Raw genomic sequence first — 24,142 nt, 5'->3', positions numbered from 1 at the left:
CTGTGGACTTCACCCAGGAGGAGTGGGGCCTCTTGGACCCTCCTGAAAAGGAATTGTACAAGGAGGTCATGGTGGAGAATGCCCAGAACCTGCTCTCCCTGGGTAAGGTCACTTTCCCTGCTCACTCTGAGTCTGCAATCAAAAGGAATGTCTTCATTCCCTACTGTGCAGGCTTTGGAGCATCTATCACTTATTAGAGAAAAGTGTATGTCCCTTGTGTCCAAGAGGCACCTGGTTTTCCTAGAGAACATCTTAGCATTGTGTGATAGGAGGCTGTGGGTTTCCTTTGTTACTCCCGATGCAGTCTCTTAGCAATTCTAGGTATCTTCAGGTCAAAGCTCCAATCAGTGTGGAAGAATCTCAGACACGGAACTAAGCTCAGGAGTTATTAAGTCTAACCTCTACCTGGACATGAATTATGGTGCCCAATATCAGAAAACTGCCCATGTGGCTTTTTCTTGCAGCCCCTTCCTCGTTGGGATGGGCTTAGTATTTGGAATATTCTTGTGTTTAACAAGCATACATTGGTAGTTTATAGTGTTCCTTTGTGGCTGGTGTAGCAGGTTTTTCCTTAATCTTCCTTCATGTTGCCCTAAAATTTCAGCACAGATGGTGGGAAGGGAAGGGAATGGAGGGGAAGAGAATATGTATATTCACTGGGTATTTGCATTACAAGCACTAATAGGTTAATGTGGACCTCTACCTATGACCGGAATGGAGTGATCCTCAAAATGGAGCAGCTCTGTATCCACATACCTTCCCTAAAGAGAACTAAATGACATGTTTGTCTCCATGCTCATCCCTAACCGATTCCCTATGCCCAGGGTTTCCAGTTCCCAGAGAAGATGTGATCTCCTATTTTGAGCAAAGGGAAGCACCATGGATGCTGGAGCAAGAAGGCCTGAGGAGCCTCTGTCTAGGTGAGTGAGGTGAAAGCAGGTATATGAGAGCTGTGATTATGAGAGGCTACTCTGTGTTGTGGTGAAGGAAGTGCTAGATTTGGGAGCAGGAAGGCCTGCCTTGGAATTCTTTTTCAGATATTTTTATTAGCAGTGGCTTCCTGGAACATTCACTGAACCATGGAGCCTCAGTTTTCCCAGAGGGTTAGACTCTGTGGCCTTTTAGTTCCCTTCCAGGGATAAATTTATCATCTTATAAGAAGCTGCTATTTGTAATTTGGGGAATGAAATATGGAATGCCAAAAAGGGTAAGGTGCTCTAAGATGTGCTCTTTCTTAGACCTTCTTCAAACCCACCAACATTTATTAAGATTTTGCTGTATGCCAGGTCCTTTGCCAAGCCCTGGGGTCATAAAGAGATGTAAAGGATTTCCTCAGTACTCCTGGATTTCACCATCTGGTGAACAGTCCAACAGCTGTGTAGAAAGCCAATATGGACAGGTTAAATTGGAGCTGGGCAAGAGAGGGAAGTCCCTAAAGTGGGAAGACTGGGAAAGACTTATTGTGGAAGACAGGCTCTAGGTCAGGCTTCAGGGAAGCCATTCTAGGCAAAAGGGATAGTGAGAAAAACCCAGGGAGTCAGGAGGTGGAGTGTCCTGTTCACAGAAGAGAAAGGAGGCCCATACCACTGGATTATAGCATATATGGGGGGGAAAAAGGTTAAAAAAAGACTTGAGGAGTAGGAGAGGCAGAGGGGATAAAGTGCTTTAGCAGTCCTAGGAAAGAAGTGATATTGGATCCTTTCCTGGGGAGCCAGAGGAGGTTGGTGAGTGTGTGGTGACATGATCAATTGAGAGCTTTAAGAAGATGAACTTGACAGTTGGGTGGAAGATTGACTGGACTGGGGTAAGATGAAGCAGCCAGAACAACCAGCAGGCTCTGAAGTACCTCAGGTGTGAGGCAATTGGGGCCTGAACCAACACAATGACAATGCTGGGAAGGAAGGTGGTGTGTGGGAGAGATGTCACACAAGTGGAGTCCCAGGACTTTGCTCCAGAGTAAATATGAGTTCAGGAGTGTGAATGTATGAGAGTTGATGAGAACTGTATGACACTTCATCTCTGAGCCTGAACTGTTGAGGATGCCTTGGATAACATTCGGAATGTAGGCAGATGGGAAGTTTGGGGGAAAGAGAATGGGTTTCATTTTGCCTATAATAAAAGTGGGACCAGGACAGAGTAGTGTCACTAAAGCTTAGAGAGGAGAGAATCAAGAAGAAGGGGTGACTGTGTTTCAACAATTCGGCTAGCAGCTGCTGTGGGGGTGAAAAACCAACATAAGCCCAACAACAAGAACTCTGCAAGCCCAGGTTCTTTTGATCTGCTCTACTAGGGAAAGCAATGTTAAGGGGTTAAGAATCTTACTTTAATCCAGCATACAAATATCATTCACTTAGTTCAGGGGAAAAAGCCAGCACCCTGAACTTCAGAGCAAATACAAATTATAAATATCAACAGACAAACCTTGTCTGATTCAAATCTCAATGCATAGTTACCAGAGTTTAACAAAAGTCCACATGTCCAGGTTTACAGGCTGGAGGGCTACAGCTGCCCAGAGTCTCCACATCAACACACCTTCAAGAGTGAGAGCCTTAAGCAGATAGCTCTGATCTCTCTTTTTATGCTGTCATCAAATGTCATCTGAGCGACCAGAACTTAAGCTTTTACTATTAGCTCTGGTCTTAGCAACTCCTCTTAGGACCTTGGGGACTTCACACCCACATTGGCTTAGCACCTAGTAGCTAGGGGTTTCGGCCTACTTGGGAGCGAAAATATAATCAGACCTCCCTTCATTGGACCCACCTGGAGCCTCACCTGAAGTCTATTAACATTGGGGGGATGGGGAGGATCTTCTCATTTACCGATTGCCTTAACTGACGGACAGTGCCAAAGCCTGCAGAAAAGTCAAGAAGAATGAGCACTAAGAAATGGCCATAGCAATTTGGGATTATTGCTAGTTTTAGAGAAATAAGTTTTAGTACAACAATAAAGTTGTGAGCCAGGCTGCAGAGTTGCAAAGAAAGCAAAGGAAAGGAGTTGGAGACACCAGTTGTATATTGCTTCTTCTAGCTATTTTGCCATGAAATGGAGGAAAGATGTTGGACAATATTTCATGTGGCTGCATGGTTCATTGAAGGTATTTTGAGATAAATGGTTTTATTTGTGACAATAGGAAAGGAGTCCTTAGTATGGGAGAGAGTAAAAATTAGTAAAAAAAAAAAAAAGTGCAGATACTAGGGGAAGAATGGAATGAGGTAGATGAGGGATGGAGTGGGATTATTTGCACACATAAAGTGATTTGCTTTAGGAAGCAAAAGGATGTCTTTTTTTTGTTTTGTTTGGGAGGGCAATTGGGGTTGACTTGCCCAAGGTCACACAGCTAGTACATGTGTCAAGTGTATGAGGCCGGATTTGTACTTGGGTCCTCCTGACTCCAGGGCCAGTGCTCTACTCACTGCACCACCTAGCTGCCCCCAACCATGTTTACATTTAAAAGTTCCTTTGTAATGATAGGATTTCTTCAGAGATAACTTTCTTTTTCCTACCAATGGAAAACCCGGTATCCTTTCATTGAAACTCTCCTGAAAGACTAATCCGTGTTGCCAAACAGTTCCTTTGAGCTGACAGGAAGGTGAATAATAAAGGTTCAAATCAGGAAACAACCTTAGCATTATAATTGGGACACTTTAAAGTTGGTTTTCATAGAAAGGGTGTGGGGATCCATGATAGTTTCATTGTAGCCCCTACTGTGTATGCATAGCAGTCATGGGTCCAAAGAGCCAGTTATCTCTGCTGCAAGAATGCCAACCCAAGTAATGTCTTCATTTGGTAATTACAGCATTGATGAGATGTAATTACAAGATAACCCAGGAATGAGAGGACTACTCTGGTGCAGTGACAGCCAGCCAGTGAGAGTCTGTGTATGCTTGTGATAATTTCCACATGAATGTCCAACCTTCCTGCGAGTTTGGAAATAATTTGATGTTGAGTTCAGAAATGGAAAGAATATATACACGACTAAAGACATATGGTATATACAAGGACTAACTTTGATAGACTTGACTCCTCTCATCAATGCAAGGTTTAAAGACAGCTGCAAAAGACTCATGATAGAAAAAGCTATGCACATCCAGAAAAAGAATTATGGAGTCTGAATGCAGATTAAGGCATACTTTTAGCTCTTTTTTTTTCTTCCTTCTTTTTTGGTTTCATTTTGCCTTTCTCATGATTCATTCCATTGCTTATAATTCTTCTTTACAACAGGACTACTATGTAAATGAGTTCAATGTGAAGGTATATATATGTAGGACCTACATTGGATTACATGCCATCTTGGTGGGTGGGGGGAGGAGAGTGAAGGAGAGAAAATTTGGAACCCCAAAACTTGTGGAACTGAATGTTGTAAACTAAAAATAAAAAAATAAATTTATAAAAAAATATTAATAGGCAAGAACAAAATCTTTTATGTTTTAGGTAAATAAAAAAATAGTACCTCAAATAGTGCCACAAAAAGAAGTAAGATTAAAACTTGGTACTAGGGAAGTTATATTATACTTACAAGTATGAGAGATCATGAAATAATTTAAATATTCAGTATATATGCACCAAATGGCATAATATCTGTGAAGAAAGGATTGAAAGTGCAAACAATGGAATTAAAAAGGAGAGATTGAGTGGAAGCAAACTATCTAGTACTGTATACATAGAATGCTCAGTTTCGGGTTTGAGTTCATGTCTCAAATTTGGGATTTTGGGTCAAGGTGCTCAGCCATTCTGAGCTCATGGCCTGAGTTTCAAATGTGATAACACTCTGCCTCCAAGGTTTTTTCTGAGGATCCAACGTAATTGTGTGTGAAGCTCTTTGTAAATTAAATCATCTTTATAGTGTGAGCTAATGGCATTTTGAAATAATTCATTCTACCCATTTGAAGACTTGAAGTTTGAAGACCTTTCTCTTTGCCTGGGGAAAGACAATACAAAGGAGCTTATGTTCTACCAAAGAAGTAAAGGGGAGATAATTATGTATGTTGTCTATGTGATTATGTTTTTTGGTTGTTTCTTTCAGAAGGAGAGATCAGACTTAAAGTGGAGCCTCTTGCAGACCTAAATCTTTCTGTGGAAGAAACTCAGGTGCAAAAATTGATGAGTGATGGTCCCTGTGACTTCACTTGGAGAGAAAACTGTGCTCTTCACACTGGAGAGAAATCTTATGAATGTAATCTATGTGGAAAGACCTTTAAACAGTCAGCCCATCTTACCATACATCAGAGAATCCACACTGGAGAGAAACCTTATGAATGCAATCAGTGTGGAAAGGATTTTACATGGAGGGGCAGTCTTATTGTCCATCAGAGAAGCCACACTGGAGAGAAACCTTATGAATGTCATCAGTGTGGAAAGGCCTTCAGAGGCAGCTCCAATCTTGCTGAACATCAGAGAATCCACACTGGAGAGAAACCTTATGAATGTCATCAATGTGGAAAGGCCTTCAGAAGTAGCTCTACTCTTGCTCAACATCAGAGAATCCACACTGGCAAGAAACCTTTTGAATGTCATCAGTGTGGAAAGGCCTTCAGAAGTAGCTCCACTCTTACTACACATCAGAGAATCCACACTGGAGAGAAACCTTATGAATGCAATCAGTGTGGAAAGGCTTTCAGAGTTAGGTCCAGTCTTACTGAACATCAGAGAATCCACACTGGGGAGAAACCATTTGAATGTAATCACTGTGGTAAAGCTTTTACACGGAAGGCTCACCTTAGAGGACATCAGAAAATCCACACTGGAGAGAAACCTTGTGAATGCAATCAGTGTGGAAAGACCTTCAGACGCAGCTCCAGTCTTGCTGAACATCAGAAAATCCACACTGGAGAGAAGAAATTTTATGAATGTAATCAGTGTGGAATGGCCTTCAGAGGCAGCTCCAGTCTTGCTACACATCAAAGAATCCACACTGGGGAGAAACCATATGAATGTAATGAGTGTGGAAAGGCTTTTAGAGTCAGCGCCAGTCTAGTTAAACATCAGAGAATTCATATAAGATATAAACCTCATCAGTGACATGATTGAGGAGAGGCATGTAAATGGAGTATGGAGCTTTGCAGACAACAGAAAATTGTGCATACAAGCCATTTATGGTCTCAGTGTGAAGAAGGCCTTCAGCCAGAAATCATCTCTTATCCCCTCCTCAATGGATTCTGTTAACAGGATTTTTACTGAGTCAGTGTCTAATCTGAGAATGCTTGGAACCACACAAAGCAGGCCTAGAAACAGGAGTGCCAGTAATCATGGTGTTTAATCAGTGTCAGAGTGAGGAATGTTTCCTTAGGTGAAGCAAACACACTGGTTTTATATTCAAGTCACAACTGCAGAAGGAGCGGGGAAAGGTGGACTACAAACTACCTTTTAGTGGTTTCCCACAAAAAAGAGCTACCAACTACACAAGAGGCATCTGGGCTAATGGGCATATAGAATCCAGGGCTCTGGACAGTCAAAGGGACCTCCTGAGACTCCTCTACAGGAAATGGTTTCTCTCTTGGTAAATCTAAATAGGCTGTTTCCTGTGGCCAGATCAGCCAAAGCAAATGGGGTGAAAAGGAACACTTTTGCAGAACTTGCAAAGTCTTCAAAAGGATAGTCTTTTCCTCTGTTTTTCTAACTCTGATCAAGTCTGGTAGGCAGACGAGAGACACACAAGAGGGCAACAGATCTTCCCCCCACCCCCCAGTCTGCAGAAATATATAGTGTCATTAAGTAATGATTAAATTTATGAGTTTGAGAAGGGACGTGGAGCCATGATGGCTCAGTAAGGGTAGAAACTCACCTGAACTCTCCCAAATTCTGCTCAAAACAACTTTAAATGATGCTTTGAATCCAATTTTGGAGGGGAAGAACAACAAAAAGTCTGGATGAAACAATTTTCCAACTCAAGACAGCTTAGCAGGCCACAGGAAAAATGATGGTAGTTGTACCTGCACACCAGTGTGGTGAAAGCCATTCCTCACCAAGGTAACAGCAGCAGCTTGGAGAGCTCTCAGCTCATTGACAGTAAAGGGGTCAGAGAACTGGTCAGAAGGGGATCATAAGGAATCTTGTCCTGGCATTGGGCATAGGACCACCTTGTATCACACATACACAATTTCATGTCCCAGAGTAAAAGGAAGGAAAGAATTTCCACCTCAAAATTTTTTCCACCTCTCCATATAGATGGCAAAAGGAAAACATTTATTCAGACAGCAGAAAAAATAATGCACAAACCAGTAAGTTCAATCCATCATAGGAGCAAAGAAGTTCACAATATCACAGCAGGGAGCCACGCCTCCCATTATCTTCCCCCCTGCTATGGCCTTCCCACCAACAGACACTCACAAATTCTAGCTCCTTGCCTGTGTCTTCTCCTCCTGCTGTTTCTAAATGGTCTGAGCATTTCCTGCTCTACCCCTCCAGTTCCACTCTTTCAGCAAGCTCCTCCTACCACATGTGACTTAGGCTTCCTGTGATATATACAGGTCACATGGGCCTATTAATGGATGTGAAGATCTTCAAATTTATATTACCATTACACTGATGCTGAGAGAGGTGAGCAGAACCAGGAGAACATTGTACACAGTAACAGCCACACTGTAGGATAACTGACCTTTATAGACTTAGCTCTTAGAAATGCGAGGATCTAAGACAACTCCAAAAGACTCATGATGGAAAATTCTATCCATATCCAGGAAAGAACTTTGGAGTTTGAATGCAGATGAAAGTATACTATTTGCTCTCCTTTTCTTTTGTTGTTTTGTTTCTTTCTCATGGTTCCTCCCATTAGTGCTAATTATTCTTTACATCATGAATAATGTAAAAATATGTTTAATATGAATATATAAGTAAAGCCTATATCAGATTGCATGCTGTCTTGGGGTGATGGGAGGAAAGCATGGAGGAGAAAATTCAAAACTCAAAATCTTATGGAAATGAATGTTAAAAACTAAAAATAAATTATATAGATTTTTTTTTAAAAAGTATTTCTTAAAATTAAGCAAAATTTTAAAAAAGCCTTATGAATGTAATAAAAGTTGAAAGACTTTTACAGAGAGGTGCAATCTTACTGATTGGTTGAAGATTGGGGAAGGAGTACAATAAGGCTGTCTATAGCCACCTTATTTATATCCCAGCAGTTTTTGTGAAATAGTGAGTTCTTATGCCAGAAGCTGGACTCTTTGGGTTTATCAAAGAGTAGATTACTATATTCATTGACTACTGCATCTTGTATACCTAACCTATTCCACTGATCCACCACTCTATTTCTTAGCCAGTACCAAGTAGTTTTGATGATTGCTCCTTTATAATAGTTTAATATCTGGTATGGCTAGGCTTCCTTCCCTAGCATTTCTTTTCATTAATTCCTTTGATATTCTGGATCTCTTGTTCTTCCAGTTTAATTTTGTTCTTATTTTATCTAGCTCTATAAAATAATTTTTGGTAGTTTGATTGGTATGGTACTAAATAAGTAAATTAATGTAGGGAAAATTATCATTTTTATTATATTAGCTTGGCCTATCCATGAGCAACTGACATGTCTCCAATTATTTAGATCTGACTTTTTTTGTGTGAGAAGTGTTTTGTAATTGTGTTTATATAGTTCCTGCATTTGTCTTGGCATGTATACTGCCAAATATTTTATACTGTCTACAGTAACTTTAAAAGGATTTTCTCTTTCTACCTCTTGCTGTTGGGTTTTGTTAGTATTATATAGGAGTGCCATGGATTTATGTGGGTTTATTTTACATCCTGCAATTTTGCTAAAGTTATTTCAAGTAGTTTTTTACTTGATTCTCTAGGATTCTTTAAGTATATCATCTGCAAAGAGTGATACCTTAGTTTCTTCTTTGCCTATTCTAATTCCTTCAATTTCTTTTTCTTTTATTGCTAAAGTTAATATTTCTAGTACCAAATTGAATAATAGGGGTGATAATGGACATCCTTGTTTCACTCCCGAACTTACTGGAAACGCATCTAGCTTATCCCCATTACGTATGATGCTTGCTGATGGTTTTACGTAGATACTACTTATCATTTTAAAGAGGACTCTGTCTATTCCTATGCTTTCTAGTACTTTTAATAGGAATAGGCATTGTATTTTATCAAAAGCTTTTTCTGCATCTATTAAGAACATTGCACGCAACCACATACCCATTGCTTCTATGATGACTAACTTTGATAGACTTGGATCTTCTCAACAACGCAAGGTACTAATCTCCAAAAGACTCATGATGGAAAAGGCTATGCACATCCAGAGAAAGAATTATGGAGTCTGAATGTAGATTAAAGCAAACTATTTGCTGCCTCTTTTTTTTATTTTATTTTATTTTTGGTTTTGTTAAATCTTTCTCATGGTTCATTTCATCGGTTAGAATTCCTCTTTACAACCTGATTATGGGAAAATAAGTTTAATGTGAAGGTATATGTAGAACTATATCAGATTACATGCCATTTTGAAGGGGGAAGAGAGGGAGGGGGAGAAAATTTAGAACTCAAAAATTTGTGTAACTGAGTGTTACACAACTGAGTGTTAAAGCCAAAAATTAATTACTTTTTAAAAAACTTGAAAAAAAAAAAAGGATAGGCCAGATGCTCTCATTCTGCAGACTGGACCCTTTTAAAGCAAAAACAAAACAAACAAAAAACTGAGTATAATACTTCAGGGGATAAAAATGGGCATTCAGTGAAATGAGGACTTTCAAGCATTCTTGATAAAAAGACCAGAGATGAATAGAAAATTTGACTTTCAAATACAAGACTCAAGAGAACTCTGAAAAAGTAAACAGGAAAGAGAAATCATAAGGGACATTAAAGTTGAACTATTAACATTCCTATATAGAAAGATATTTCTAACTCATGAGACCTTTCTACGTATTGCATGCCTTCTCAACGAGGCTGGGTGGGGAGGAAAGAAGGGAGAGAATTTGGAATTCAAAGTTTTAAAAACAAATGTTAAAAATTGTTTTTACATGAAACTGGTAAATAAGATATACAGGCAATGGGGTAAAGAAATCTATCTTGCCCTACAAGAAAGGGGGAAGGGTATAAGAGGGAGGGGACAGGATAGAAGGGAGGGCAAACTGGGGGAAGGTGTAATCTGAATGTATGCCATCTTGGGGAGAGATAGAAAATCTGCAACTCAACATCTTGTGGAAAGGAATGTAGAAAACTAAAAATAAATCAATTAACAAAGAAAAGATCAGAGCTCAACAGAAAATTTGATTTTCAAATACAAGACTCAAGAGGCATAAAAAGGTAAACAGGGAAAAAACCCATGTTATTCAATAAGGACAAAATCATTACAGCCCTACATGGTAAGATGATACTTTTAAATCTTGAGAAATGTATCTTTATTATGACATTTAAAAAGTATATACATAGAGGGTGTGGGTATTAACTGATGTGCTGATAAAAAAAACCCACTTCAGGAGTGAAAAGGGATTGTAATGGGAGAAGAGGAAAGGAGGAGGTAGAAAAGGGTAAATTACATTACATGAAGAGGCAGAAAAATATAATAGAGGGAAAGAAAGGAGGGAGATGAGCTTTGTTTGAACTTTACTCTCATCAGATTTGGTTCAAGGAGGGAATAACATACTCTGTTAAAGAAATCTAACTTGCCCTACAGGCAGTAGGAGGGGAAAGGGGAAAAGAAAGGGGAGGGGGTGGTTAGAAGGGAGGGAAGAAGGAATAAGGGAAAGAAAGGGAGGGGGCGGCTGATAGAAGGGAGAAAAGACTAAGGGAGGCAGTGGTGGTTTTGGGGGAAGTTTTATATCTCTGAATACTTACATGACCTGTTTCTTCTTTCACAGCTGTACCCTTCTAGTGATCAAATTCTTAAGGGTTGCAAATATCATCTCACCATATAGGAATATACACAGTTTAACTTTATTAAATTTCTTATCTTTCCTCTTTCTTGTTTCTTTATTATTCTTTATTTTTTTTTATTTCTCTTGAGTCTCGAATTTGAAGATCAAATATGTTTCTTTAGCTTTGGTCCTTTGATCAGGAATGCTTGAAAGACTCATTTTTGTTGGATAGGTGTTTCTTGGTGCTGATCCTAATTCCTTTGCCTTCTGGATAATCATATTCAAAGTCCTCTAGTTCTTTAATGAATAAGCTGCTAAATCCCATGTAAACCTTAGTGTGGCTCTATGATATTTGAATTATTTCTTTCTGACTGTTTGTAGTATTTTCTCTTTGGCCTGGGAGTTCTGCAATTTGGTATGATGTTCCTGGGAGTTTTCATTTTGGGATCACTTTTAGATGGTAACTGGTGGATGTTGCGGGCTGAGTTAGAGCTGAGCCCTGTCCTCCTCGGACCTCCAGGCCCAGGGGCCTGCTGAGATAGACTCGGGGCTTTGGGATGTGGGTGGAGCCAGGAGGAGGGGTCTCACCTTTGTTGCCTCCCTGGCAATTCCAGGTCTTTGCCTGGACCTGCCTGACCACATGGAACTTCTGGCTCTCTGTCTGGGCTTGCCAGAGCACGTGAAGTTTCTGGTTCTTTGCCTGGACTGCCTAACTGCAGGGAGCATCGGGTTAGCACAGGAAGAGAAGGGGAGGAGAGTAGGCGGAGTTGGGGCGGTTTTAGTATCCAGGTGTATTGATTTTTACCTGTCCTTCACCCACGTAACCAAAGAATGTACCTGCCTCACTAAAGATATAAAGGTGCTGCTTGCTGAAATAAAATTCGGAGTCCTTCACCATCTTTCGGCTCCCGCCCCATTCATTGTTTGCTAGATCAGGTCCTTTGCTTAGGCAAAGGCCTGGGGCTTGGGGGGAACCCCGAGTATAGTTGCAAGGCTTCGGGAGCCCGTAACAAGTGAATTCTTTCCATTTCTATTTGGCCTGCTGGTTCTAGTTATCAGGGTAGTTTTCCTTGATAATTTCTTGATAGATGATAGCCAGGCTCTTTTTGGATCCTGGTATGATGTTAATGTGATTAAAGATCTTCCCTGCTCATTTAATAGGCTTTAGGTGGAGGTAGTTAAGGGAAGCTTGATTAGGGGAGGCTTGTTTGTAGGGAAGCCCACACCCTTTTGCTAACTAGGTGTTAAGCCCCAGGCCTACACCCCTTGGCTAACTAGATGTTAAACCCCGGGGCCAGCCCCTTTTGCTGATTAGATGTAAAGTCCTTGGGTCCTAAGAAGAGTATATATACTTTGAGGGTAGCCATTAAGCTCAGAGAGAACTAGAAGGGCTGAGAGAGAGGACTGCAGAGACAGAACTACAAGGGTTGAGAGATGGAGAGACTCAGAGAGGGAGAGATAGAGAACTGCAAGGTCTCAGAACTTTGGGAGGAGAGGACACAGGTAAGCAGTTAGGATTCATAAATTAATGATACTGTGATTTTGGAATTGAAATTGGGGTCCAAGCACAGGTACCCAAGCACCCCCAGATGGGAGCCAAAACCCTTTGGAATAAGGGACACAGGTCTCTACTTCTGAAACTGCTTCATGCTGACAGTGGACTTCAAGCTGTCTTTGTCTCACAGGGGTGAGGCATTGGCATTCGAGGGGTTGGGTCTGTAGCCAGTGTCCAGAACTTGATCTACATCAGGTATGATACCATGATGGGTCATGGTCTCAAACAGAGGTTGGTACCTAGCCTGAGCAGTCATCTGCAGTTGGATGGTACTGAGCCTAAATGAGACAAATCTGGCAAGGAAATTAAGCAAACAAGGGTCAAAAAGAAATAAAAGGAATATGGTCATGAGTGGGACCAGAGTAGGAGTTAGCACAGAAAGAAGCCAGGATCCCTAGGAAGAGGAGGATCCTGGTGTGCTAATGTTTTGGTGAATTCCTTGCACCGTATTAGCTTTTTCCACTGTACTCTCGGTGTGGAGTTCAACCTGTTGAGAGTTGTTAACGTACATGCACCAGGAGGTATTGGCCAGGGCACAGACACCTCCACTGGAGGCAAGCGGGTGGTCTAACGCTATGCCATCGTCCAGACCACATTTACTAGGGAATCCAGAGACTCCTGGATTTCTTGGAGACTATAATTTGTCTTAGTTGCCAAGTGGTGAATGGTCTCAGGTTTGAAAGAATGAGCTCATGCTGTCAACATCCATACCAAGGTATGAGGTGCTCTGCTCCCTTCTGAAGGCACCAGAAGACATTGTCACAGAATGCACGCTTCACTCTTTGCAAGGGATAGATACTGGGTTTAATGAATAATCGTCAGAGAAGGTGCTAAAAATCCAAGGGAGCACACAGCAAAATTCTCACAAGACGTAAGACATCAGGGGGCTAGAATACCAGTCCTTGGGTCCTGACAAGTGCTGGCATTGCTCTTTCACCTCTTCCCCAGACTCCTCACCACCAGGCTGCCCATCCCCCAAAGGAAGGACTAGCCCTTAAGGGCTCAGTTGGGGCCTGTTTGTAAAAGGTCCTGAGCCTGAATGCCCCATGGATCAGCAAGATTACATGTCAATATTCCTGGAAAAGAGAGTAATGACCGAATTTTTCCTTAACCTGGGTGAGATCAGTTATTGAAAAATGAACGTACGACCAAATGGCAGCTCCAGTGGAATGAGCTGCTTCCCTTAAAGGAAATAGTTTAGAGGGAACAGACTAATCAACAACTTCAGATGAAATGAGATAGGAAGTCCCGCCCCTAGTAAGGGAAGAACTAGGGAGCGAGGCATTCTGGGAAACTGAGTCCGGGTGCGGAGTTTTAGTAGACCCGGAAGCTGCGGATCCACTAAGTGCAGTTGTTGCTCGGGCATGGAGTCCGGAAGTAGCGTCAGCGGTGAACGCCCCGGAAGTGGAGGTTTGGCGGACCAATAGGCAGGAAACGTCGGAGGGTAAGGGGGAGGGACATCCTGTAGCTAGCTTCCGGGTGCGGTCCATGCTTTCTCTAGAAAAGAGAAGGAGCGGATTGAGCGGTAGGAGAGGTCTAGTCTTTGTAGGAGCTCATGTAGCCGAAACTCGCGGCCCTGGAAGAAGGGGATCGTCCAGTAGGTCAGGCGAGTTTCGCGTCCCCTGTGCCGGAGGGACTCGCACTAGGAGCAGCCTGCGTCGTCCCGCATTTCGGGGTCCTGGGGCACAGCCCTCAAAGCCGGACCGGGGCCCCTCTGCCGGGCCCCCTCCCCGCGGGAAGTTGGACGGAGCTGTGACGCGGCGTGATCCCGTAGCTCCGGACGGGCTTTTGCTCCTGCTCCTCCAGAAGGTCCCGGGGCCGAAGGACAAGAGGCGCGGGTTCTCGGGGTCCCGGAGCCCGAGCTGGGTCGGGCTGTTTAAGAGACACCCCCAGGGCGGATCTCTGGCTGCCCAGGGAGCCTGCCCCGTGCTGGGGCTCGCGAGCCTTGGAGCTCCTGTAGTCCGCTACCTGCTTCAGCGTCCCGGGCCAGGGAGACAGTGATCGACCCATGCTCTCCAACGAGGCGGCCCCTGTCCGGAGGGAAGGCTACCCACGCACGCTGCAGGTCCCGCCCGACGTCCCCGTGAGCCTTCCAAGGGGCTTCAGGGGAGACACCCGGCTCCAGGGGAGCACAGGGTAGGCTTCCCTGGACGGGAGAAGGCCGTAGACCGCCCGCTGTGCCCCACGTGGGGTACCAGAAAGGACGAGGTCAGGATGTACAGGAGCTTCCAGGCTGGAGGTCCCGGGCGGGGTCCTCGGGAATGAGGTCAGGGACTCAAGCAGGACTGAAAGAGTCCAGTTGGCCAAAGTGTATTGTCTGCGCTTCACAGGGGCCAGAGTTCTTAGGGAGCCTGCGGTTCTGAGGGGGACATTCAGTGTTTATTCGGATGTTCTAGAGTAAAACGGGCTACGTATGCTAATAGGTGATTGGGCAGGTTCAAGAGTGGTCAAAGTCTGGTCAGTTCTTAAAGGAACAGGCACCTTTATTGTTAACTGCAGACTTTTGACCCAGAATTCACTGATAAATAGCCCAGGGGGGCTACATGGGAGGGTGCTTTTAGGCTAGAACACTCACTAAGTCACTAAGGGTCAGGGCTGACTGAGGACTGCCCAGGCTGCCCCCATCAATGTCCACCGTCTAAGTCTAGGAGTCACAATGAGGAATTCAGAAGACTTGTGAGAGGTCAGGGAGTGGGAATACCTCCATGGGCCATTGCACAGCCAGGTCAGATCACCCAGGACTCTGTAAGGATCCCGGAGTTCTGCCTGCCCTGAGGACCCCAACTTGGATGCAGGACGCAAAGCTCTTTCCTGGCCCCTTAACTGGACCCACAGCTGTTGGGCTGCTTCCCTGTCATATCAGGCACATGGCTCTCTGTCTCCACTCTCCCTAAGCTTTACCAGGGGTTCCCAGGAGTCCTCCGTGGCTCCCAGTTAGACCTCAGAACACAGTGCTCTAGGTTGCCAGACTGTCTACCTGGAACCCATCTGTCATTCTAGGGACCCTCACCTTCCTGCCATGAGCTGTGTTAGACTGTATTGCCTCCCAGACCCAGGTTTCCTGCTTCCCTACCCCCAGTCCTCTCAGAGCCCTCAGGTCCCATGCAGAGGACTGAATCCCAGCCTGGGTTTTCTCTCCCAGTCTCAGACTTGCCTGGTCATTCCCTGGTGGCTCCATTCTGGAGCCCACCCTACAGAGCTCTGACACAGCTCATTGAAGCTCTGATTGCTCTCATCCCATCTGAGATTCCCAGTTGCTCTCCTTCTTGCGGCTCTGTAGGAGATGGGTAGGGATGAGAGGACAGAAGAGGAGTAAGAGAGAGAGGGAAGTAGTCTTCATGTTGAGACCCTCATTTCCAAGCCTGACCCTCTCTGATGCCTCCCTCCCTCTACAGGTTGGAGTCTTTCCCCTGAGGGCAGGGCCTGGCCCTCTCTAAATCCCAGTTGGGCAGTCTAGTGCCCAGGAGATGGGGGAATGAGCTCTCCCTGTCTGGGATCCCTCTCCCTCTGCAGCTCATTATGCAGAGGACCATGGCCTGGCCCAAGCAGGTATTGGGTGAAATCCAAACATCAAAGGTAGAGGGAAAATAGAAGTTTTATTGTAAGGTACGACAAATAGCAATCACCCAGAATATTAGCATGGAGGCAGGCAGCCTGGGATTAAGGTTGCAAGTAGGGCACATGGGCTTTTCTGTGCAGAGGTAAAGAAGGGAAGGACTTTCCAGGTGGCTCCAGGCTTTCTCCTGGTTATCAGAAAAGCTTAGAATTGGGACATTCCATGATTAGTTGGGACATCTGTGAGGAAGAGCTTTGGCTGGAGCTCAATCTGTGGGGCCATAAAGGGTGGGGAGAGCAGGTCCTTGAAGTAGATAATGTCCAGGAATAAGATGTAGAAACTTTACAAAATGGAGTCACTGTGGTTCCTTTGCTGCCTGCACAGGGAGCCTGGATTCAGAGGGAATGGCCCCTGGGAGCAGCAGAGTCCCAGCCCAGGTGAGTGCAGTCCATCCACGAGCTTGAGCCAAGTCAGCAATCCAGCCATTTCCATAGACCTAGAAGATGGTCTGTGAAGCTGGAGATGCCTGCCATATGGATCATTTCTTTATAAAAATCGGTGTGAAATTGAATACAGTAATAATAACACTGCCCTGCTCCCATCTTCTGTGTTTTAAACTGATTGCTTAGCATGCCGGTGCCTTGAGTACTGCCTCCCCACCCCCCACCTCCTCTCCCCCCATGCTGCCTTCCCCAGTCCTTTTTGTGAGACAATCAACTATTACCCACGGTTCAGGGTGGTGACATGGTCAGAGCCTCCCCTTAGGAACAATCAATTTAGTGACTGAATAGAGGACAGATTGGAGTGGGGAGAAGCTTGAGGAAGGTAGACCTAACAGCAGGCTGTAGCAGTGGCCTAGGTGTGAAATGATGAAGGCTTGGACCTGGGTGGGGGCAGTGTTAGGTGGGGTAGAAGTGATCATTTATGAGAGATGTGGCACAGGTGGAGTCAGCAGAGCTGGACAACAGATGGGATGTGGAGGAGAGAGAGAGTGAGGAGCGGAGGAACCTAGCTTGTGCCCCCATGTGACTTGGGAGGAACCTAGCTTGTGCCCCCATGTGACTTGGGAGGAACCTAGCTTGTGCCCCCATGTGACTTGGGAGGAACCTAGCTTGTGCCCCCATGTGACTTGGGAGGAACCTAGCTTGTGCCCCCATGTGACTTGGGACAGGTGCTAAGTGACAACTTGGTTGCCTACTACCTAGGCTTGGATTGGATAGGTGAGGACCTGGGCCTTAGGGCAACCTTTGGAGTGAGGAGCAGTTGGAGGCTCTACGTGGAATACCTAGAGAGAAGCAAGTTCAGGATCCATTATTGGTGTGGCTCAGATCCCAGGATGGGAACGGGAGCTCAGTCCCAGCTCCTAGCCCTGTCAGAAACATGCACAAGAATCACAGACTAACATGGGACCTGCAGAGCTTGCCAGCTGGCTGATAGTGGCCAAGTTCAGTAGATTTACTGTTGCCAAAAAGTCTGCAAAACAGATCAGGAGCCTGCAGAACTAGGATGCCATTGTGGGCAAGGGAAGCCTCCATCAACCTTGCCACAGATGAGACCACTTGAGGAGCACTGAAAGCTTGCAGGTCCCCAGCATGAGCATTCATTATGGCCAAGAGAGCTGGAGGACTGAGGCGAACACAGGCTCATCTGGGCACTGTCTCATACCACCCAGTGCAGTCCAGATTCTGATGACTATCTTTCTAGCTTCCTCTTCAGGTTTTCGTGTAGATAAGACTTTATTTCAGCCATTCAGGAAGCAAACTTGATCTTTTCTTTGTCTTCATTCTCTTTTCAGTGATTACATTGAATGTTTCTTTCTTTCCCCCAGAATGCAGTGTACCTGCCAGCTTCTCATGGACTTTTCTTTAGTCTGTCTCACATCAGTTCTAATAAGGAAGAAATTTCACATCACTCTCTCTCTTTCTCCTCCATAGATGACCCTGCCTTATAGATAGAACACACACTTTCTGCCTGATTCCACAGTGAGACACATTCCATAATACGACAGTTTTCAACTTTATTACAATTTGTGATATTTTCTCAGATTTGTATGTGAATATGAATGTTCTCAGAATTCCATGGGATTCTTACTGACTGTGGTTTCAAGTGGTGACTATTAAATTTCTTCCTATGAATTGATGAGGTTTGGAATATTTAACTCTGAAGTGTCTTTCACTCTGTGTCCTGTGACTTTTGATGATTTAGGAGACAGTGACATTTAAGGATGTGGCTGTGGACTTCACCCAAGAGGAGTGGGGCCTCTTGGACCATCCTCAGAAGGAGTTGTACAAGGAGGTCATGGTGGAGAATGCCCAGAACCTGCTCTCCCTGGGTAAGGACACTTCCCTGCTTACTCTTGAGTCTGCAGTCTAAGGGAATGTCTTCATTCCCAGGTAGCCAGACTTTGGAGCATCTGTCAGTTATTAGAGAAAGTATGTGTCTCCTGTGACCAAGAGACAGACTCTCCATGCTACCTGGTTTTCCTATAGAAAGTCTTTGCATTGTGTGATAGGAAGCTGAGGGTTTCCTTTGTTGCTGCTGATGCAGTCTCTTAGCCATCCTAGGCAGCTTTGGGTCAAAGATCCAGTCAGTGTGGAAGAATCTCAGAAATGGAACCAATCTCAGGGGTTATTTGGTCTAACCTCTACCTGGACATGAATTTTGGTGCCAAATCTCTGAAAACTGCCCAGGCAGCTTTTCTTTGGGATGGGCCTAATGTTTGGAATGTTCTTCTACTTAAAAAGAATATTTTTCTGTTTACATTGGTAGTTTATACCTCTCACTTGTGGCTGATGTTGCAGGTTTGTCCTTAATCTTCCTTATTTTGCCCTAAACTTCCAGCACAGATAGTGGGAAAGGAAGGGAATAGAATAAGTATTTACATTCACCTGCTGTTTGCCAGGGGCTGGGCCAAGGGCTTTCTTTACCATATTATGTCATTTCATCTGCATAATAACCTTCCGGGTTAGCTGATATTATTGTGCCCATTTGACCGTTGAGAAATTGAGGCAAACAGAGGTTAAGTGACTTGTCCAGGGGCACAGAGCTACTGAGTGTCTGAGGCTGCATTTAAATTCAGGCATTCCTGACTCCAGGCCTAGGGCTCTCTCCACTGTACTACCAGCCACCTCTGATTTCTAAGCAATGGAAACCATGCCATGGGTTGATCCTTTCATAAAGATCAAATTCTCTGACTCCAAAGAGGTTCCAAAGTTTTCTCCCTGACCTCTCCCCAGAATCCCCCAAAGTTAATGTATGGAAACTATCCACAGGATTCTAGGAACCACCCTGGGGTCCTTGCTTGTACGCCCCTGTGGATGCCAGGAATAACTAAGACTGTGTGAGAAATAGAATTTGGACTAACTAGGTTGAGTTTGCCAGCGGGAGACCCACCCAAGGAGACAAACACTCCCTGAATGAATAGTGCACAAGGTGGTATAGAGTGCACAGTGATATAGAGCTTAGGGAGTGAGGAGCCAGGTTGGGGGACTGGGCAAAGTATGATGTATCAGTGTCCCTGTTGCTTGGGCTTGAGTCTGATCTGACACAATTACCCTTTTACCCGGTTTTGGCTCTAGGCATTTCTGCCAGAATGGAGCATAACAGGATGGGGGCAGAGGGTTTGGATGTTTCTCAGAACACGTTGTACAACACATCCTACTTTGAGTTACTTGCATCACAAGCACTAGTGGGTCAGTCCTATGTGTGACGAGAATGGAGTAGTCCTCATAATGAAGCAGCTCTTTATCCATACCCCTTTCCTTAAAGAGAACTAAATTACAAATTTCTCTCCATCCTCATCCAAACCTGATTCCCTGTGCCCAGGTCTTCCAGTTCCCAGAGAAGATGTGATCTCCTATTTTGAGCAAAGGGAAGTACCATGGATGCTGGAGGAAAAAGGACTGAGGATCTGCTGTCCAGGTGAGTGAGTTGAAAGCAGGTATATGAGAGCTGTGATTATGAGAGGTTGCTCTGTGTTGTTGTGAAGGAAATACTAGATTTGGGGGCAGAAAAGCCTGCCTTGTAATTCTTTTTCAGATTTTTATTAGCAGTGGCTTCCTGCGCCCGTCACTGAACCATTGAGCCTCAGTTTCCCCCAGGGGTTAGACTCCATGGCCTTGCAACTCTCCTTCCAGGGATAATTATCATCCTGTAGGAAGTTGCTATTCGGAATTTGGGTGGAAGAAATCTCTCAAAAGTGCCAAAAGGGGGCAGCTAGGTGGCGCAGTGAGTAGAGCACTGGTCCTGGAGTCAGGAGGACCTGAGTTCAAATGCGGCCTCAGACACTTGACACATGTACTAGCTCTGTGACCTTGGGCAAGTCACTTAGCCCCAATTGCCCTCCCAAAAAAACAAAACAAGAAAGGGCCAAAAGGGGTTAGGTGCTCCAAGATGATCTCTTTCTTAAATCTTCTTCGAACCCACAAACATTAAGATCTTGCTGAATGCCAGGCCCTTTGCTACACACTCACTCCTGGATATCACAGTCTGGTGAACAGTTCAGTAACTGTGTAAAGGCAATATGGACAGGTTAAATTGGAGCTGGGCAAGAGAGGGAAGGCCCTAAAGTGGGGAAGACTGGGAAAGGCTTATTGTGCAAGGTGGGCTCTAGCTGGGGCCTCAGAGAAGCCAGGATGAGCATTCTAGGCAAAAGGGATAGGGTGAAAACCCAGGGATTCAGGAGGTGGATTGTCCAGTTTACAGAATAGAAAGGAGGCCCATACCACTGAATTATAACATATATGGGGGAAAATAGGGTGAAAAAAGACTGGAAGAGTAGGAGATGGGGAGGTGATAAAGTGTTTCACAGCCCAAGGGAGGATTTTACATTGGATTGTTTTGCTGGGGAGTCAGAGTAGGTTGTTGAGTGGGTGGTGACATGGTCAGGTGAGAGCTTTAGGAAGAGGAACTTGACAACTGGGTTGAGGATTGACTGGACTGGGGAGAGATGAGGCAGCCAGAAGAACCAGCAGGCTCTTAAATTCCTCAGTTGTGAGGCGATTGGGACTTGAACCAAGACAGTGACAATGTATAGGAGAGACATCACCCGAGTGGAATCCCAGGACTTTGCTCCAGAGTGAATATGGGGTCACGAGTGTGAATGTGTGAGAGTCAATGAGGACTGCATGACACTTCATCTCTGAGGCTGGACTACTGAGGATGCCTCAGATGACATTAGGAGTGTAAGGAGATGGGAGGGTTGGGAGAAAGAGAATGGGTTTCATTTTGCCTATCATAAAAGGAGGACCAGGAGAGAGCAGTGTCACTAAAGCTTCGAGAAGATAGTATCAAGAAAAAGGGGTGACTGACAGTGCCACAGCCTGCAGAGAAGTCAAGAAGAACAAGCATCGAAATGGCCATCAAATTTAGCAATTTCAGTATTTTTGTTAATTTTAGAGAAGTAAGTTTCATTAGAACAATAAAGTTGGTAGCCAGACTGCAGAGAGTTGCAAAGAAAGCAAAGGAAGTAAGATGGAGACACCAGTTGTATATGGCCGTCTCTACCTATTTGGCCATGAAATGGAGGAAAGATATTGGACAATATCTCATAGGGCTGCATTGTTCATTGAATATATTTTCAGTGAAATAGTTGTATTCATGACAGCAAGAAAGTCCTTAGTGTGGGAGACAGTGAAAATTAGTGAAAAAATGCAGGTTCTAAGGGAAGAATGTACAAAGGTAAATGAGAGATGGAATGGGATTGTTTACACACATAAAGTGATTGGCTTTAGCAAAGAAAAGAATCTTTTTTAATCTGGTACTGAGGCCAAAAAGGGAAAGAAGACATCTGAAGAATGTGAGATAAGGAGAATGATACAACTTTTGGTATACATTCAGTTTTTTTCAATGAAATGCGAGGCCAAGTTCTTGAGCAAAAAGATGTGGATGGGTGGGATGGGGGGAGGAGAACAAGCCATAAGGGAGGGTTGGGGATGAAGACAAAGATTTGGAAAAACTGCTGTGGTGAGTGGCATGGACAGTTAGTTAGGGAGATGTCAATGTGACAATGAGGGTCCAGCTGAGGTTGTGCGGCCTATTTTGTAGTGGATATAGGCGGCCTGGTTTCATGCATTTCTCTGTCTCTTCAGGCAGCACATGAGTAGGAGTGAAGGCTGCTGCCTTGCTTGGAAGTAATCCAAAACTAAACTTTACATAAATCATCAGTCCAAAACCCTTTCCTGATCTCTGTGGCTCAGTCTGTCCCATTCTTGGAGAATCATTGACCAGGTTCATGTAGGTGATGACCACCTCTCTTTAGGGAGCTGGGAGGTAGAGACTTGAAGGTGTTCCCTGGTATGAAACCCTTCAGGAGCTTACAAAGAAGCCTCTGTGATCTTCAGTATTGAGTTTGGTCAGGTTCCACAAGGGTTACAACCTAACAAACGTGACTACTTAGAGGTGAGTGGGTGCAAGAAAAAGAGAAATGAGAACATACATTTGACAATTGGGAGAGAGCAGAATACAGTGATTGAGTTAGAGGCTGGGGCATGCTGTCAGCCCTGGGCCCATTAAGGCAATCAGTAAAGACTGATTGGGCACCTTGTGTTATAGGCACTGTGCTAAGCTCTGAGGGTACAAAGAAAGGCAAAAAAACAAGTCTCTACTGTCAGGAGGCTCCCATTATAGTATAAAAACATGGAGATAGTTGTTGAAGAAGGAATAGAAAATGAACCTCACTCTTAGCTGATCTACTTGAAAAGAGACTGGTTTGGAATGGAAATACATTTAGTTCAATGGAGAAATGAGAGAATACAAGGAATGAGGATAATAACAGTCTGAGGAGGAGAACAGAGTTGGGGGGAAATAGTCTAAATCAAAATCATAGTGATAAAAACAATACCTAGCAACTTATAGTCATGAAATACTTCTCTAAATCTGTATCGATCAGAGAAATGCAAATGAAAACAACATTGAAGTACTACCTCACGCTGATCAGTGTGGCTAATATCACAAAAAAGGAAAATGTTGGATATTAGAGGGAATGTGGGAAAACTGGGGTGACAATGCATTGTTGGTGGAGTTGTGAACTGATCCCACCATTCTCGAGAGCAATTTGGAACTTTGCATCAAATGGCTATAACACTTTGCATACTCCTTGATTCAGCTATGCTACTGCTAGGTCCATATGCCAAAAACAACCAAAAAATCCTCAAGGACCTATTTGCACAAAAGTGTGTAGCACCACTTTTTATGGAGAAAAGAATTAGAAATTGAAGGCATGCTCATCAATTGGAAGATGGCTAAACAAGCTTTGGCATATGACTGTAGTGGAATATTATTGTGCTATAAGAAATGACAAACAGTGATATCTGAAAAAGCTGGAAGAACGTGCATGAATTGGTGCATAGTGAAGTAAAGTAGAAACCGAAGAACAGCTCTGTTGTTCAATGAAGAACAATGAATGACTTAACTTTTCTCGGCAGAAATTGTTCCAAGACAATCCCAAATGAGGGAAAATCATTTTTTTTAGTTCTCTAACCAGTCAGTAAGGTGAATTGTTGGTTACTCTTAAAGATGTATTTTTCTAATTGCTCATGACAAGTAACGTATTAAATGATATATGTGCTTGAAGGTCAATTGCACAAATTTTTTTTAAAATGATGTTAGTATTTAAAACCTCCTTTGGAAGGATAGGATTTCCTCAGGCATAACTTTCTTTTTTCTATCAATGGAAAACCCAGTACACTTTCATTGAAACTCTACTGAATGACTAACCTGTGTTGCCAAACTGTTCCTTTGAGAAGCTAACATTGAGATGAATAATAAAGGTCCCAGAAAACAACCTTAGCATTGTAATGAGGGGCACTTTAAGGTTGGTTTTTGTAGAAAGATTGTGGGGGCGTCCAGGATGATTTCATTGTAGCCTCTACTGTGCATGCATAGCAATCATGGGTCCAAAGAGCCTGTGATCTCAGCTGCTAGAATGCAAACCCGGGTAACATCTTGATCTGGCAATTACAGCTTTGATGAGATGTGATTACAAGGTAACCCAGGAATGAGAGCACTACTCTAGTACAGTGGTAGCCAGTGAGGATCTGTGCATGCCTGTCATCATTTGCACATGAATGTCCAGCCTTCATGCAAGTTTGGAAATAATTTGATGTTGAGTTGAGAAATGGAAAGAATATGCTGCACAGTCAGAAGCAGTCAGAGTGTGATGTTCTCATTGCATGAACCCCAAAAGGATTATATGCCTCACCATCATGATTAGGAATCCTTCCAGAAAGAATCTCATCATGG

At 43.9% G+C, this 24,142-nt stretch overlaps 1 protein-coding gene across 1 annotated transcript in view; it reads left to right on the top strand.

Annotated features, from left to right (window-relative positions):
* Positions 1 to 24,142, top strand: part of LOC118841070 (zinc finger protein 420-like) — a 107,266-nt gene that overhangs the window by 8,390 nt on the left and 74,734 nt on the right. The window contains exons 3-4 of the mRNA XM_036748484.1: positions 18,107 to 18,233; positions 19,727 to 19,822. Coding sequence (XP_036604379.1) covers positions 18,107 to 18,233; positions 19,727 to 19,822 — 223 coding nt within the window. The remainder of the gene's footprint in view (positions 1 to 18,106; positions 18,234 to 19,726; positions 19,823 to 24,142) is intronic.

This window comes from Trichosurus vulpecula, chromosome 3 (assembly GCF_011100635.1).
Source record: "Trichosurus vulpecula isolate mTriVul1 chromosome 3, mTriVul1.pri, whole genome shotgun sequence".
Classification (NCBI taxonomy): domain Eukaryota; kingdom Metazoa; phylum Chordata; class Mammalia; order Diprotodontia; family Phalangeridae; genus Trichosurus; species Trichosurus vulpecula.
Note: the sequence above shows the minus strand (reverse complement) of the source record. Positions and strands in the feature narration are given on the sequence as shown.